Source organism: Saccopteryx bilineata, chromosome 1 (assembly GCF_036850765.1).
Source record: "Saccopteryx bilineata isolate mSacBil1 chromosome 1, mSacBil1_pri_phased_curated, whole genome shotgun sequence".
In the NCBI taxonomy this organism is placed as follows: domain Eukaryota; kingdom Metazoa; phylum Chordata; class Mammalia; order Chiroptera; family Emballonuridae; genus Saccopteryx; species Saccopteryx bilineata.
In genome coordinates, this window is record NC_089490.1 from 380,929,286 (window position 1) to 380,947,534 (window position 18,249).

General features: G+C 41.3%; 1 protein-coding gene across 1 annotated transcript; it reads left to right on the plus strand.

The window, feature by feature from the left end:
* The first annotated feature begins 230 nt into the window (after positions 1 to 230).
* Positions 231 to 9,849, plus strand: RAG1 (recombination activating 1). The gene is made up of 2 exons (XM_066251298.1): positions 231 to 334; positions 4,766 to 9,849. The coding sequence occupies exon 2, from the start codon at positions 4,780 to 4,782 to the stop codon at positions 7,909 to 7,911; it is 3,132 nt and encodes a 1,043-aa protein (XP_066107395.1). The 5' UTR covers positions 231 to 334; positions 4,766 to 4,779; the 3' UTR covers positions 7,912 to 9,849.
* The last annotated feature ends 8,400 nt before the right edge of the window (positions 9,850 to 18,249 follow it).

Below are 18,249 nucleotides of genomic sequence, written 5' to 3' on the forward strand. Positions count from 1 at the left end.
ACAGGGGAGTGAGCTGGCAGCTTTGGCAATACTCCAGCACACACCCATGCATGTTTCTACACTCAGGTCCCCCCAGGGAAGCTTCCTGAAGAGCCAGGTGCCAGCTGGAGCTGGGGGGGGGCTCCCGGGCTGTGATTGGCTGCCATCATTTGTGGTTAGCCTTCTGTGGTGGGGGAGGCTGGGAAGGACAGTGGATAAATAATGCGGCAGTCTGCTCTGAGGGACGAGAGCAAGGAGGGAGAGGAGAACACACTTTGCTTTCTTGTTGGTATCCAATAATATCAACCGAATTACAGACATCCCAACACTTTGCCCAGGCAGCCTGCTGAGCAAGGTAACACTTGGACTTCTCCTGCCTTGAGCTACATATTTATTTACATTTTTATGTTTCTAATCAGAAATACTTGGGGTTTGTTCCTTGCAGGGGATGAGGGGAGGCAGGGAGGGAAGTTGACATCCATTTTTTTTTTTTTTTGCTCTCTAATGTATGAAACTAGGAAAAGAACTAGAAGCAAAGTTTAGGAAGACACTGTAGGTTCATAGAGAAGGTGTCAAGTGTCTGAGTTACTATAAATGAATGCTGTGTGTGGAGGAAGGGTCTAAGGTGCACTTCTTGAATAATGAGTAAACAAATGAGGGAAGGTGTGAGATCGTGGGGAAAGAGAATGCCATGCTGGTTCAGGCAAGGAAAATGATCAGGAGCACACAGACTCCAGGCTCAGAGGAGATGGGTAGCATGCCTGCTATTGCCAAGTATTTCCAGGAATTTCTTGAACTAGATTGGCTTAAGTAGGAGACCAGTATTTCTCAACATGTGACCTGTGGGCCACTCATAGTAGGATCACTGCAATGTTTGAGTACAATATCTGGACTCCGTCCCAGATAAACTGAATCATCAGACTCTCTGGGACCTGATGATCTGCTTGCTTGCTTGCTTTATTTATTTATTTAAAAACACAAACTCCCTAATGATTCTGATACATAATAATTTTTGGAAGAGCCATTGTAGAAACCCTGCTTTGATGTTCTGACCTTGAGCCAGGATGCCTGGCCAGGGGTTGTGATAGTACCACTTCCCTTTCTGAAGTGGTTCAAGCAGCAGTATGTTGCCTAGAGGAAAGGCAAGAATTCCAGGGTTATCCTTAGAAACCTGGATTTTGATGCTGCAAATGGGATGATGGTGCTGGGCAAGTTGTAGACAACAGTATTTGTGGAGTGAGTGATTGAATGAGCAGAACAGGTGTGACAATGAGTATACATTAGTCACATAGAGGTTGTGTATAGACCAAGTTGAATATGTTAAGAGGGGAAATTGAGGGCCAAGTACTAGGATGGATATGTATGCAGAGTGGGGAGTGGAACGAGGGTGGGGGACGATGCTGCTGCCGTGGCTTAACCTTCTGAAGTAAATAATGAGACTGCTTACCACCAGTGACAGCTCCTGCCCCAGCCAGGACACCCCAGGCTGGCTTGGACAGATGACTCTGTGCCCGGTGGGGAGAAGGACCACTGCAGCTGTGATGGCAGGGGATGGCCATGCTGCGATGGCAGTGTCCAATGGGAACAGGGCTGAGCCTGCAGCTGCCACTCTGCCTTCTTGATTCTGAGTCTGGTCTACAGTGCAGACCTTTTGTTAGAAGACAGGAGGTCAGGAATTTGTGAGATTCCTGAATGTGAAAAAAGTGACTGCAGGATTAAACGGGTTCAGATTGTAGTCCCCTCTCTACCTGCTTATCAGAAAAGAAAGATCAGCCAAGGATGGTGGTCAGATTTGAGGTTTAGCCGGGTCTTGAACTTTTCTGGGGGCAAATTTAGAAAGAAATATAAGAAACTGACTATGGATATACATGTAAATCTAGTCTGTAAAACGTTTCCACCTAGATGAAATAGATGACAAAATGGAAAGAAATAATGTTTGTTGTGAAAAATTCATGTACTATTATACAAGAATGACTAAAGTACAAAATAAAGAGACCTTCTCACCAGCGCCAATTCTGTTTTCTCGAGAGTAAACATGGTTAAGATTTTAGTGCATCCTTTCCCAGAATCTCTATACTCTCAGGTTTACACAAATATGAACAAGCATGCATGAAAAGAGCCCTACTTTATTGCTATGGTTGTTCTGTTCTCTGCTCTGTCACGTGGGCACCTCACTGTAATATCAATGCGCATAGACATTTAAAAGTTTCTGTAGTTTTCTACTTTATCCTGGACCATAATTTAATAATGCCCCATTGTTGATTATTTGTGCTGTTTTCTATTTTTAGAGTAACAATTTTAAAAAACAACTCTTTCTCACTCTCTCCCACATAAGTGGGAATAGCCTGTGAAACGTTTATTCCCAAGGATAACCTGTGGGAATGTTTCTACAGAATAACTCCCTGCAAGCAGATTTATTGCACCAAAGATAGTATATGTTTAAGCTTTTGAAAGACATCGCTAAATTGTCCGCTAGAGATATTACACCAATGTACGCTCCTCCCAAAAATGTTTGATGATATCTTCATTTCCCCATGCTTTCATTAAAGCTGAGTAATATCAATGTTTTTAATCTTTGCTAATTAGGTAGATAAAAAATATCTCATTAGCTCTAGTTCTTAAAAGTTCTGTCTTCTTCTAAAAGTAATACATGGTAATTTTAGGAAAAGTAAAAATCATAGGTAAGGATAAAAACATAAAAACACCTATAGCTTCCATAGCTAACTACTATTAGCATTTTAGTGACTACTGCCCTAAAAACAAGAATAACAGCCCTGTCCCCTCTTGCTTCCAGTTTGAATACATTTTTAGCTGTTGAGTTGGAAAACAATCTAATAAATACATTTTATTTGGATGTCAATTGCTAGTAACTGCTGGGTGATGGCACTCTTTCCATGGGGGTATTGAAGTAAATGTATTTTGGTAGATTCTGATATAACATTTCAGGCCAGTGGGAGTCAGCAGAGGAGAAGGAAGAGAAGGGAGATAGTTCTAGGGACCCTTCCGACATGCCTGGTAGTTGACTAACTCATGATGATTAACTCTAGAGAGGGTCATTCTTGTCTTGGATTTCCAGACAATAAATGCATTCAAAAAGACTAGGAAGGGAAAGGTTAAAGGAATGAAAAGGCATTGGGGAATGAGTGTAAGCCACCAGGACAGGGGAGACGTGGAAAGCCCTTGCTCCAGACACAGAACAGAATTTAGAAACTTAACTGAGTCATTAGCAACTTTGAGATGTTGGTTGGGTTGCAGCTAAAGTATTTTTGATGTTCACGAGACCTTGGAAATAGTGTGGAATTTGTTTAGTTCTCATACGGTTCTGCACATAGAATAATTTAACAGGATTTTCCCTTTACCAAGTCCTGAGAATTGGCTTTTAATTTTTATGAAAGCATCAATCTCTGAAGCATAATGCATGCAAGATGGAATGAACTTCAGTAGTTTAAAGGGATGACCTAAAAAAGCAAACCTTGTTAGCTGCAGTCAGGATTAGCCCTTGCACCCTCCCTCCCCCATCCCACTGGTGGCCAAGGTATGCCCATCAACCTGAGGATTAGTCTCCATGACTACATGATTATTTAGAAAAAAAATCACTTTGGTTAATTAATTAATTTAGAGGGAAAAGTGTTGCTTGATATACTTGATGGGTCAGGAGTGTTAACCCAGGCAAATTTGGGAGAGAAAAATGTTAGATTGAAAATACAATTGCTGTTTTTCCAGTTATGTGTACTAAAGAATTTTGAGAGCACTGGGCTAATTGGGTCTAAAAAGGACCCAAATGGCATTTTCAGATATTTTTTCTACAGCAGTATTGATATCTGCACCACAGTCCAGATTTGTGGCATTTCTTGGCATATCTAATGGCACATGTTTTTTTCCAGAAGATAAATATTACTCCTACCTCTTATTAAAAGCTATTGAGCTGATGACCACTGCCTGGTAATGACTTTCAAGATGGCAACCCAACAACTGCATCAAAGTTGCTTGTGGTTATATCTGAAACAGCTTGAGCTTTTCATTTTAAAAGCCCTTTGGAATCTTGGAATGTGCCCACGATGGTTGATTGCAGGTTCAGAGAGTTATGTGGTTTTTGTTTCTAATGTGGACATAGCCTTATAATTTACAGCAGTGTTCACTAATTAAAATTGTAAGCAAAATTGCTATCCATGATGCTTATTATTAGTTTGCATGCAGAAACCTCAAAATTTTCTTTATCCTTGAAATAGTCTGAGTGAGTAGCTTTATCATTTCTTTATGACCCGTTTGGAAGAAAGAAACAACCAGTCTCTCAAGAGACTGCTTTAAAAAGCTGGAAATGTATTGTCCGGCTCGTGCAATGAAGCTAATACAATGTGAAAAATATGACTTTTGTTTTTTGTAGTCAATTTTTTCCTAGTGGGTACTCAGCAAATAACTATCGAGCACGTCATATATACTAGGAAACTTGGGGAGACAGATAAATCTCTCAAAGATTCTGTCCTCAAAGAACTTCAAGTTTCGGTGGAAAGCTAATAAGATTGTACATATGTACACAGAGCAAATTATGTTGGTGCCTGTATTTCGGCACACGGTATAGAGGCCAGAGGCAGCAGCCGAACAGGGAACGACTCTGTTCTCTGCTGTATGATCAGTGCCTAATGGAGTATATTAAAATAGAAGGATAGTAACTTCTGGGATAAATGGATGAATGAATATTTGAATGCATTAATTTGTACTCCTTCTAGGATGCATTCGTGGGATATTGAAATTGTTTCCTAACCTGACTTGTTCTCATTGTTCCCAGGCACTCCAGCCAGTATGGCTGTCTCTTTGCCACCCACTCTGGGACTCAGTTCGGCTCCGGATGAAATCCAGTACCCGCATATTAAATTTTCAGAATGGAAATTTAAGCTGTTCAGGGTGAGATCCTTAGAAAAGGCACCAGAAGATGCTCGAACAGAGAAGAAAGAGTCCTCGGAGGGGAAGCCCTCTCTAGAGCAATCTCCTGCAGTCCTGGGCAAGGCAGGTGGTGAGAAGCCAGCCTTGACTCAGCCAGCCTTGAAGCCTCACCCTAAGTTTTTGAAGAAATCCCATGATGACGGGAAGGCAAGGGAGAAAGCAATCCACCAAGCCAACCTTCGGCATCTCTGCCGCATCTGTGGGAATTCTTTTAAAAATGCTGAGCACCATAGGAGACACCCAGTCCACGGGCCCGTGGATGGTAAAACCGAAGTCCTTTTACGAAAGAAGGAGAAGAGAGCCACTTCCTGGCCAGACCTCATTGCCAAGGTTTTCCGGATAGATGTGAAGGCAGATGTTGATTCCATTCACCCCACTGAGTTCTGCCATAACTGCTGGAGCATCATGCACAGGAAGTTCAGCAGCGCCCTCTGCGAGGTCTACTCCCCGAAGAATGCAACCATGGAGTGGCACCCCCACACACCATCCTGTGACATCTGCCACACTGCCCGTCGAGGACTCAAGAGGAAGAGTCATCAGCCAGATGTGCAGCTCAGCAAAAAACTCAAAACAGTGCTTGACCGAGCAAGACGAGCACGTCAGCGCAAGAAGAAAACTCAGGCAAGGATGGGCAGCAAGGAAGTGATGAAGCAGATCACCAACTGCAGTAAGATACATCTCAGTACCAAGCTCCTCGCCGTGGACTTCCCAGCGCACTTCGTGAAGTCGATTTCCTGCCAGATATGTGAACACATTCTGGCTGACCCCGTGGAGACCAACTGTAAGCATGTATTCTGCAGGATCTGCATTCTCAGATGCCTCAAAGTCATGGGCAGCTATTGCCCCTCTTGCCGATATCCCTGTTTCCCTACTGACCTGGAGAGTCCAGTGAAGTCCTTTCTGAGCATCTTGAATTCCCTGATGGTGAAATGTCCAGCAAAAGAGTGCAACGAGGAGGTCAGGTTGGAAAAATATAACCACCATATCTCCAGCCACAAGGACTCAAAAGAGACTTTTGCGCATATTAATAAAGGAGGCCGGCCCCGCCAACATCTTCTATCGCTGACCCGCAGGGCTCAGAAGCACCGTCTGCGGGAGCTCAAGCTGCAAGTCAAGGCCTTTGCTGACAAAGAAGAAGGTGGAGATGTCAAATCTGTGTGCCTGACCTTGTTCCTGCTGGCGCTGAGGGCGAGAAATGAGCACAGACAGGCCGATGAGCTGGAGGCCATCATGCAGGGCCGTGGCTCTGGCCTGCAGCCGGCTGTGTGCTTGGCCATCCGCGTCAACACCTTCCTCAGCTGCAGTCAGTACCACAAGATGTACAGGACTGTGAAGGCCATCACAGGCAGGCAGATTTTCCAGCCTTTGCATGCCCTTCGGAACGCGGAGAAGGTCCTTCTGCCTGGCTACCACCCGTTTGAGTGGCAGCCACCTCTGAAGAACGTGTCTTCCAGTACTGACGTTGGCATTATCGACGGACTGTCCGGACTGTCCTCCTCCGTGGATGATTACCCGGTGGACACCATTGCGAAGCGCTTTCGCTATGATTCAGCTTTGGTGTCTGCTTTGATGGACATGGAAGAAGACATCTTGGAAGGCATGAAAGCCCAAGGCCTTGACGACTACCTGAACGGCCCCTTCACCGTCGTGGTGAAGGAGTCTTGCGACGGAATGGGAGATGTGAGCGAGAAGCACGGGAGTGGGCCAGCAGTTCCGGAAAAGGCGGTCCGGTTCTCATTCACAGTCATGAAAATATCTATAGCCCATGGCGCACAGAACGTGAAGGTGTTTGAGGAAGCCAAACCTAACTCGGAACTGTGTTGCAAACCTCTCTGCCTTATGCTGGCAGATGAGTCCGACCACGAGACCCTGACAGCCATCCTCAGCCCTCTCATTGCCGAGAGGGAGGCCATGAAGAGCAGCGAATTAATGCTGGAGATGGGAGGCATCCTCCGGACGTTCAAGTTCGTCTTCAGGGGCACCGGCTATGATGAGAAACTAGTCCGCGAAGTGGAAGGCCTCGAGGCTTCTGGCTCGGTCTACATCTGTACTCTGTGTGACGCCACCCGCCTGGAAGCCTCTCAGAACCTGGTCTTCCACTCCATCACCAGGAGCCACGCGGAGAACCTGGAGCGCTACGAGGTCTGGCGCTCCAACCCGTACCACGAGTCGGCGGAAGAGCTCCGGGACCGGGTGAAGGGCGTCTCGGCCAAGCCCTTCATTGAGACCGTCCCTTCCATCGATGCGCTCCACTGTGACATCGGCAATGCGGCCGAGTTCTACAAGATTTTCCAGCTGGAGATAGGCGAGGCGTATAAGAACCCCAACGCTTCCAAAGAGGAGAGGAAGAGATGGCAGGCTACGCTGGACAAGCATCTGCGGAAGAAGATGAACTTAAAACCAATCATGAGGATGAACGGCAACTTTGCCAGGAAGCTCATGACCAAAGAGACGGTGGAAGCCGTTTGTGAGTTAATTCCCTCCGAGGAGAGGCACGAAGCTCTCAGGGAGCTGATGGACCTCTATCTGCAGATGAAACCCGTGTGGCGCTCGTCGTGCCCCGCTAAGGAGTGCCCAGAATCCCTCTGCCAGTATAGTTTCAATTCACAGCGTTTCGCTGAGCTCCTCTCCACCAAGTTCAAGTATAGATACGAGGGCAAAATCACCAATTATTTCCACAAAACCCTGGCACACGTCCCTGAGATTATCGAGAGGGATGGCTCCATCGGGGCCTGGGCAAGCGAGGGAAACGAGTCTGGCAACAAACTGTTCAGGCGCTTCCGGAAGATGAACGCCAGGCAGTCTAAATGCTACGAAATGGAAGACGTCTTGAAACATCACTGGTTGTATACCTCCAAATACCTCCAGAAGTTTATGAATGCTCACAATGCATTAAAAAGCTCTGGGTTTACTGTAAACTCGCAGGCAAGTTTAGGGGACTCAATAGGCCTAGAGGACTGTCTGGAAACTCAAGATTCAATGGAATTTTAAGTAGGGCAGCCGCTGATGAGTTGGTTTTGCTAATGAGTTTTCCTTGGGGTTGCCCTGAGACCTACTCCTGGCACCCTTCACTCTTGTGTGCGGGGCTTTACCACCCCAGTGGTGGTGGGTTGGAGAGGCCAGAGATGCTGAATCCATGTGAGGAATGGATAACTGATGAGCTGATTGCTTGTGCCAGTTAGGGGGTTCAGAGAAGCAACAGGAGAAGTCAGTTATTTGAAAAGCTCAATAACTCAGGACAGGAGTAACTGCCAGGGGCCAGAGTTTAACAAAGATAGGTGTGGTTATGAAGGAGTGATGTGGAAATCAAAGTCCAGGTTGTCAAAGAAGAATGACCAGAGAAGCCAGGGAAGGAATTTGTCTTGTGGTTTCCATTTTCTCCCTTCAATTTATTACAGTTTGTATTGAGATAGAATGTTTTCTATATCAATTTAATAGAATTCTTTATTTTATAACTTTCAAGTATCTGGGATTACTTTACAAGATGCCGAAGAGCTTTCCAGATTTTTCTAATAATAATAATAATATCTTACATTTGTATGGCACAATGACCCTTACCAAGTGTTTTCAGTGCATTTTATCATTTGGTACATTTATACAGAAATATACTACATCCAGAAACATTTTTGGAAATTAGACCTTTTCTAGGTTTAAAATGATATCTCTATTATAACCTTAAAAAAGTTTAAGAGGTCATCTGCTGCCATGGATTTTTTCAATAATGAAGTTAGAAGAATACAACTGTTAGCTACAGTTAGTCATTAATCTTCTGGTAACACACGTTTTCTTAGCTATCAGGAGCCAGGTGTGATTTTTATTTTTGCTTTTCAATTTAATTTTTTATTTTTACTTTTTCATTTCAATTAATTTAGTCTCCAGACGTTTTGTCCTCCAAGCCCAAAGCTGCAGAGGCTTGTAAGATTTGGGATCTTTGGAATTTGAACTTTGCTCACTGTATAGAAACAGATTTAATGTCTGGTTGAAAATTTCTGCCAGATTTTCTCCGTGTGACACCTGGGTCAATTTTACTAAACCCAGGTTTCCTGGAGTTTTTTTCTTTGCATTGTGTTATTCTTTCTATTATGATCAGTTTACTTTCAATGTATTGAGATTTTTGTAGCAGGATTCATTTGTACTTTTCCCACATGCCACGTTCAGGTCCAGTCTACTCATAGTCTAGTGTCAAAGTTAAGATTTATAGAGTGTTTTCATTTGGGGGCTTTTTGGGAATATTTTCCCATTTATTTTGCCTCACTTTTCTGTGGGATAGGTGTAGACATTGTTATTATTCCTATTTGATAGAGGATTAAGAGATTTAGCCCAAGTCACAGGGATAATAACTACTTGATCTGGAATTTGAACTCAGGCTTTTTGTCTCCAAAGTCCGTGTTCTTTCCACCACAACAATTAATCACTATTTTTATAAGGAAGGATCATATTTGTTTAGGACCGACAATCCGTGGGATTCATCATCCTGGCAATGTGTTTCTCGGGGGCAGGGATGAGTGGGTTTTTAAGTTATTGGTGTGCTTTTGGACTTTTGATAGAAGAAAGTAATGCTAAAGCTTCCAAAAGCCCCAAACCTCTGGTGGCTCTAGTTATATATTTGGAAACTATTGTCTGAATCCTTAGGAATTTGGGAATTGCCAATTGCTGGCAATTTAGAGCAGGCATGGAATTTTATATATTTGTGCGTCAAAAATGATATGTTAGTGTTAATTAGTTTTTTTCTTCCTTTGATTTTATTGGCCATAATTGCCACACTTCATACACAGTATATCAAAGAGCTTTGTAATTTAACTGTCAAATGTGCATCAGTGACATTGCCTTAAATATGCATTTGGTGTTTTCATGGGGATTTAATTCAACACTTCCCATTTAATAAATACAGCAGTTTTCCTTGCTTTATATATATAAATATATATATAAAGTAATTTATTTTATATATAAATATTTATAAAATTTATATATAAATTACTTTATATGTATATAAATTACAAAGACATTTGTAATTTAGTTATCAAAAACATATACATAGTTCAATTTTCTTTTTTCTTGAAAATGGAAGTTTTGCATTTTGTAAATGAATGGCCTTCTAAACTGGCCTTTTCCTTCATCCTGACTAATACTTATAGCGTGTCTCTGCACTAATGAACAGCTGAATTTATGTAATCATCCTATTCCCTGAAGCATACTGGCCCTGGTTTGCAGATTTTTTCCCCCTATTTCCACTCAGCTACTCAATTGGTGGCACTGTAACTACTTTTCAGTATTAAGCTCCCTTTTTCTGGCATTGTAGGAACTATTTTGAATGCGTGTGACTAACAGCATGACTTGCAGCACAACCATCCCAGTAATCCCTTAATCAGGTCAAATTTTGATAAACCCCAGGAACATCTGGCCACAGGAGTTTCAATATGCAGAAACATTGCCTGTGGTTGTTTTGGCCTTCACTGTTGAGATTGCAATATCCCAGGCCCTGGTTTTATACTCAGGTTTGATTTTTTGACAACACTCATTGTAAATGTAGTCACTTACTCCTGGGAAATTCACCACAGTGAACGGAGCATTTTTTTGAAGTCTGGACGGGAACTTCATAAGTGCAATGCATTTTCCTCCCGCGAAAACTGATTCTACAAGTTTTCCTTCCAACCCACAGAGGGGCACTGCAGGGACCAGTGATAATGGCTGATGAAAATTGATGAGTGGTCGGTGTGAGGTCAAAAAGCACTTTGGGATTAATAAACATGCACTGAGAAGCGAGAGCAGGAGGAAAAATGCCTTTTCCTTCCAAGTGAACTGGAATTTAGTTTTGCCTCAATTTGTTATCACAAAATATAGATGAAGATAAAGATTTTTTTGTTTTTTTGTTGGCTTAGCCTCTGGGTCTTGCATTACATCAAACAGAATTCCAAGTCCACACAGCTAGGAGTTAGGATTTGTAAGTACCAGGGGTGGTTGGGAAGAACAAATCATCATCTGAGTGCAAATGATATTTGATTGTAGATTCCTACATACCTTCAATTATTGTATGAAAGAGGGTCTAGTCTTTCAATGTCAAGAGGTTTTAAATGAGTGGATATTTTGTCTCTATTTTATTTTTTCCCTTTTACTACAGTAATATAACTCAGATATCATTTTTGGTGAGATTTTTTTTCTTTCTTTCTGTGGCATTGTACTTCATTTTATTTTCTTACAAATAATTATAAAGTTGTGTAATGGATACCAAGAGCCTTCTTTTTCTTGTTTAAGGGAAAGTTCAGGTACCAGGATGAAATGGATTTCTTTGATATAAGGAGGCTATATTTCCATGTCAAATGTTTTCAAATTCAATGAAGTGTATGTCTCAATACTTATATTTTAACATTTCTAGTCCTCACTAATATTATGGTAACCATTAACAACTTTATGTTTAATATTTGAAATAAAAGTTTAAAATTTAGAAATAGTGTGCATTGTGATTTATATAATCCAAACTGAAGTTACATCTTTTTTCTTGAGGGAAACACAGAATAAATTTGTTGATCTTCAGAATAAAGGGCAACAGAATAGTGGTAATGAGTATAATTTATCTTCATGTAGAATGAGACAATTTGGTTCTGGAAACTTGAAGTAAATAGTAAGACTTTGAAAATGTCAGATTTGCAAATCAGTGGGTTTTAACTCCTTTTGAGGATCTGATAAAAATAAGCACCTGTTCCCCAGGAAATTCACGTATTCAAGTACTCAAAATTTTGGTCAGAGGGGTTTACTAGGATGGGCCTGTGCAGATAATGGCAGAACTGAGCTGAAACCCAGGTTCTTTTGTTCAGTGTTTTACATGATGATGATGATGATGATGATGGCTATCACTAAGCAAACAGTGTGGCAAGCACTCTGCATATGGTTTTCCCGTCAAATCCTTTTGGAGTTGGTACTACTATTCTCTCCATGTGACACACGAGGTCACTAAAGCTTATCTCAGCCAGAAAATGGCAAAGTCACGTCTTCACAATTTCCCCTCTCATCTGCACCACCTCTCCTTAGCACTTACTCCTTGGTCATTTCTTTGTCACCCGCAGATTATTCAAGCATCTGTGTGCCACCCTAGACAGAGACATCCTGGCTCCCTTCTACTCAGAATTGAGGTTCAGCCTGGGTACTTCTGTGCAGCTATACAGTTTTAAAACGTTGAAATGTGTTTGTTTTTGTAGGCAAATAGCCTGCACCCAAGCACCTTTCCCTCTCCTGGTAGCCCTGGCCCATCCTCCAGATATCTACAACCCAGCAGGTAACAGGTTAACTTCCAGCACAGCAGGGACCGTAGGGATCCAGCACCAGGCTACCATCTTCTTTGATTGATTTTTTTTAACTTCTATTATCCTCCCCTTGTTTCATTTTTCTCCCCAAACTTTTTTGAGGTATAATTGAGGAACAAAATTATATGTATTTAAAGGGTATAACAAGATGGTTTAATATGCATATGCATTGTGAACTATTTGCCCCAATCAAGTCAACACATTCATCACCTTATATAGTTACCTTGTGTGTGTATGTGTGTGTGTGTGGTGAGAACACTTAAGATCTACTGTCTTAACAAATTTCAAGGGTACAATTCAATATTGGTAAAGATAGGCACCACGATGTACACTAGTCTTGCTCATAACTGGAACCTATAACTGAAAGCTTATACTCTTTGATCAAGTACTTGAATATTACCTTTGTATTTAAGAATAAAGTATCATTTTACCCTTGAAGACCCAGCTAAATCTATATTGTTCCTGATACTTTTCTTAACCACTTCAGCCTATATTTTAAACAAAAATTCATAGAATGCCTTCTATGAGCAGATGATGGCTGCTGGGCACTAGAGAGACTGGAGTGAACAACTCAGCTGGTTACTGCTCACAAAGAATTAGGGGAGATGACATCAATCAACAGTAAGTCTAATAAATGCATGACCACAGCCTGGCCAGTGGTGGTGCAACCTCTCCAGCAGTGGAGAGGTTGTCAAACTCCCTCTGATAACCATCCCAACCAGGAGGAGGTAAAGGGAAGTTCTGCTGGAACCTCCCATTGGTAGACTGGTCTTTTTGTGAAGTCAGCATCCCTTCCCCTGGCTTTTCCCCTTCTTTCTTATGGAAAGTTCCTGGCTTTTACATAATCTTTTCTCCCCCTCCTGAGGATGACAAAGTATTTTTGTCTTCTTAAAATAGTACTGACTTACTTGGAGACCAAGAACTGGGCATTTTTATGCTGAGTTGTGATCAAGATCTAAATAAATACCTAGCGCTCTCGTAGCCATCATTCCATTTTTGTCTTCAAGAAGTTCATTGAGAAACCCACCCCCACCCCAGAAGCAAGCAATTCTCCAATACCCACTGAATGCCCTATAATTAAATATTTTTGACATATTTTCTGACATAAACCATTTAAAGTTGGCCCAGACTTTACAGGTTAAGGGCTCAGTTCCATAAGACTGCCGTTACATCAGATATCAGCTGCAAATGGAGTGTCCACGTCACCCACATTCCTGCCTGGTCGAATACAAATTTGGGGGTTTCCATGACTGCTCCCGGGGGCTTGATAATTCACTGGGATGGTTCACAGAACTCAGGAAACCACTTTACTTACATTATCTGGCCCATTATAAATGACTATTGAACAACCAGAGGAAGAGATGTGCTATGCAAGAGGCATAGTACAGAGTTGCAATTTCTCACAGATGGATTTTAGGGGGAAATTTATTATGATTAATAACAATAAAAATAATCAAGGCAAAATCAAGAAGGGGTTTGAACTTATATAACCCAAATTAGAATAGAGAAAAAACACAATGATGAGCTACACAACATCACCAGACAGAGAAATATCAGCCTGAGCTCTAGAGTAATAGCTAGTTAAAGCAATAGACTAAGAAAAAGAGAATTACGAGTATGTACAAATCTCACCAAACCATGGAGGAATACATCATCAGACTGGGAAGCCTCAGCCTGGACTCCAAAGTCTGCTACCTGCCATAAGCGTCCATGAGGAAGAGTTCTCTAGAGTAGGGGTCCCCAAACTTTTTACACAGGGGGCCAGTTCACTGTCCCTCAGACCATTGGAGGGCCGGACTATAAAAAAAACTATGAACAAATCCCTATGCACACTGCACATATCTTATTTTAAAGTAAAAAAACAAAACGGGAACAAATACAATATTTAAAATAAAGAACAAGTAAATTTAAATCAACAAACTGACCAGTATTTCAGTGGGAACTATGGGCCTGCTTTTGGCTAATGGGATGGTCAATGTGCTCCTCTCACTGACCACCAATGAAAGAGGTGCCCCTTCTGGAAGTGCGGAGGGGGCCGGATAAATGGCCTCAGGGGGCTGCATGCGGCCCGCGGGCTGTAGTTTGGAGACCCTTGCTCTAGAGCTTCAGGGGTGGTCTGAAACCCTACCTTTTTTATGGGAAAATTTGGAGGCTATTGCACAAGGGCCCTTCATACAGTGCATAACCTCTAGGAACAAAGAAAGGCTACCACATTCTGGAATAATTAACTAGGCCAGCAATCAAGTGATTAAGAACATTATTCCTGGTTTCCAAAGAAACTACAGGAGGACATCTCATCCCACCCTGAGTAAATAACTCAGTCATTCCTGCAGCCATTTTTTGGAGCCCTTTTTGTTCATGTTCAGTTGAGTTCAATATATATATATATATATATATATATATATATATATATTTTTTTTTTTTTTGCATTTTTCTGAAGCTGGAAACAGGAAGAGACAGTCAGACTCCCGCATGCGCCGGACCGGGATCCACCCGGCACGCCCACCATGGGGCGACGCTCTGCCCACCAGGGGGCGATGCTCTGCCCATCCTGGGCATCGCCATGTTGTGACCAGAGCCACTCTAGCGCCTGAGGCAGAGGCCAAGGAGCCATCCCCAGCGCCCGGGCCATCTTTGCTCCAATGGAGCCTTGGCTGCGGGAGGGGAAGAGAGAGACAGAGAGGAAGGTGCGGCGGAGGGGTGGAGAAGCAAATGGGCGCTTCTCCTGTGTGCCCTGGCCGGGAATCGAAACCAGGTCCTCCGCACGCTAGGCCGACGCTCTACCGCTGAGCCAACCAGCCAGGGCCAATTTATATATATTTTTATATACTGTTCCTCTACAAGAGGTCCATCCATAGGGTGAGGTCTGGAAGGGTCCTGAGGGCAGGAGCTCTTGGCCCCATAGAGCTGAGGTGTGCCACCCTCCCAGTTCAATCTTAGCCCTTTTCTTACCTAGAGGTTGGGGTTGGAAATGGGGCTAAAAGTTCCAAATTTGCTCTAGGCTTGATCTTTCTGGTGACCTGCCACCCCCACCCCCCCAAAGCTACCTAGAGGTCTGTCAAGAGTCACCTCATTAGAACAAAAGACACTCATTTCACCATTATCACTCAGGAGATTCCAAGGGTTTTAGGAGTTTTATGCCAAGAACCAGGGACAAAGACCAAATATCTTTCTGTCATATCACATTGATACTTTTTCATGGTTTAAAATGGATGATTTAGCCATTTTTTACATATACACACAAAACACTCTTCTTTTGAGTTACCACTACACATTTTGTACAGCACTTCAAAGTGTTTTCTGCATTTTATAGTTACCTGGGATACATCTCTTCAGCAAAGGTCAACCTAACCAAAGAAACTTAAAGATATTTTAACCCAACTTCTTAATTTTACCAATATATCCAAGTTAAAAAAAGTAAAACTGTTATTGCACAGATACTCAATTTTAACTTTGTCACCAGTTGCTTAAGGTATGTTACTTCATTTTCCACAGCTCTCCTGTCTTGCCCCCTTGCCTTATTCTACAGTGAGACTATAAGATCTCCAAAGATGGAGCTTATCTTTTATGTTTCTTGTTCAGGTCCCATAATAATTTACATGGATCTTGGATTTTCAGTAAATACTTACTGATGGATACACTAAAGAGGCTATTCAAGCGGTCTTTATCTTTAAACTATACACACTAATCAGATTTTTTTTTTTTTTTTTATAATTTTATTTTTTTAATGGGGTGACATCAATAAATCAGGATACATATATTCAAAGATAACAAGTCCAGGTTATCTTGTCGTTCAATTATGTTGCATACCCACCACCCAAAGTCAGATTGTCCTCTGTCACCTTCTATCTTGTTTTCTTTGTGCCCCAAATCTGATGATTTTTTGCTCTATTTCTTTAAAAAACGTCATTGGAAGTTTGATGGGAATTGCATTAAATTTGTATATTGCTTTGGGTAATATAGCCATCTTGATTATATTTATTCTTCCTAGCCAAGAACAAGGTATATTCTTCCATCTCATTATATCTTTTTCGATTTCCCTTAACAATGGTTTATAGTTTTCATTATATAAGTCCTTTACATTCTTTGTTATGTTTATTCCTAAGTATTTTATTTTTTTTTGTTGCAATCGTGAAGGGGATTATTCTTTTGAGTTCCTTCTCAGTTGTTTCATTGTTGGCATATAGAAAGGCTATTGACTTCTGTATGTTAATTTTGTATCCTGCGACCTTACTGTATGGGCTTATTGTTTCTAGTAGTCTTTTTGTGGATTCTTTGGGGTTTTCGATGTATAGGATCATATCATCTGCAAAAAGTGATACCTTTACTTCTTCTTTTCCGATATGGATGCCTTTTATTTCTTTGTCTTGTCTGATTGCTCTGGCTAGAACCTCTAGTACCACATTAAATAAGAGTGGAGAGAGTGGACAACCCTGTCTTGTTCCTGATTTAAGGGGGAAAGCCTTCAGTTTAGTGCCATTTAATATGATGTTAGCTGATGGTTTATCATATATGGCCTTTATCATGTTGAGATATTTTCCTTCTATACCCATTTTGTTGAGAGTCTTAAACATAAAATTGTGTTGTATTTTATCGAAAGCCTTTTCTGCGTCTATTGATAAGATCATGTGGTTTTTGTTCTTTGTTTTGTTGATATGGTGTATTACATTAACCGTTTTACGTATGTTGAACCATCCTTGAGATTCTGGGATGAATCCCACTTGATCATGATGTATTATTTTTTTAATATGTTGTTGTATTCGATTTGCTAGTATTTTGTTTAGTATTTTAGCATCTGTATTCATTAGAGATATTGGTCTGTAGTTTTCTTTTTTTGTGCCATCCTTGCCTGGTTTTGGTATGAGGGTTATGTTGGCCTCATAAAATGTGTTTGGAAGTATTGCTTCTTCTTCAATTTTTTGGAAGACTTTGAGTAGAATAGGAACCAAGTCTTCTTTGAATGTTTGATAAAATTCGCTGGTATAGCCGTCAGGGCCTGGACTTTTATTTTTGGGGAGGTTTTTAATGGTTTTTTCTATTTGGGGAGGTTTTTAGTGGTTTTTTCAGACCTTCTATTACTGATAGGTCTGTTTAGGCTTTCTGCTTCTTCTTGACTCAGTCTAGGAAGGTTGTATTTTTCTAGGAATTTATCCATTTCTTCTAGGTTGTTGAATTTAGTGGCATAAAGTTTTTCATAGTATTCTACAATAATTCTTTGTATATCTACAGTGTCCGTGGTGATTTCTCCTCTTTCATTTTGGATTTTGTTTATATGAGTTCTTTCTCTTTTTTCCTTGGTAAGTCTTGCCAAGGGTTTGTCAATTTTGTTGATCTTTTCAAAGAACCAGCTCCTTGTTCTATTAATTTTTTCTATAGTTTTTCTGTTCTCTAATTCATTTATTTCTGCTCTGATTTTTATTATTTCCTTTCTTCGGCTGGTTTTGGGTTGTCTTTGTTCTTCTTTTTCTAGTTCCTTAAGGTGGGAAGTTAAGTGGTTCACTTGGGCTCTCTCTTGTTTGTTCATATATGCCTGAAGCGATATGAACTTCCCTCTTATCACTGCTTTTGCTGCATCCCATAGATTCTGATATGTCGTATTGTCATTTTCATTAGTCTGTATATATCTTTTGATCTCTGCACTTATTTCTTCTTTGACCCATTCATTTTTTAAAAGTATGTTGTTTATTTTCCACATTTTTGTGGGATTTTTTTTCCTCTTTTTTGCAGTTGAATTCTAGTTTCAAGGCTTTATGATCAGAAAATATGCTTGGTACAACTTCAATTTTTCTGAATTTGCTGATGTTGTTTTTGTGGCCCAACATATGGTCAATTCTTGAGAATGATCCATGTACACTGGAGAAAAATGTATACTCAGTCACTTTGGGATGAAATGTCCTGTAGATGTCTATCATATCCAGGTGCTCTAGTGTTTTGTTTAAGGCCACTATGTCTTTGTTGATTCTCTGTTTGGATGACCGATCTAGAGCCGTCAGCAGTGTATTGAGGTCTCCAAGTATGATTGTATTTTTGT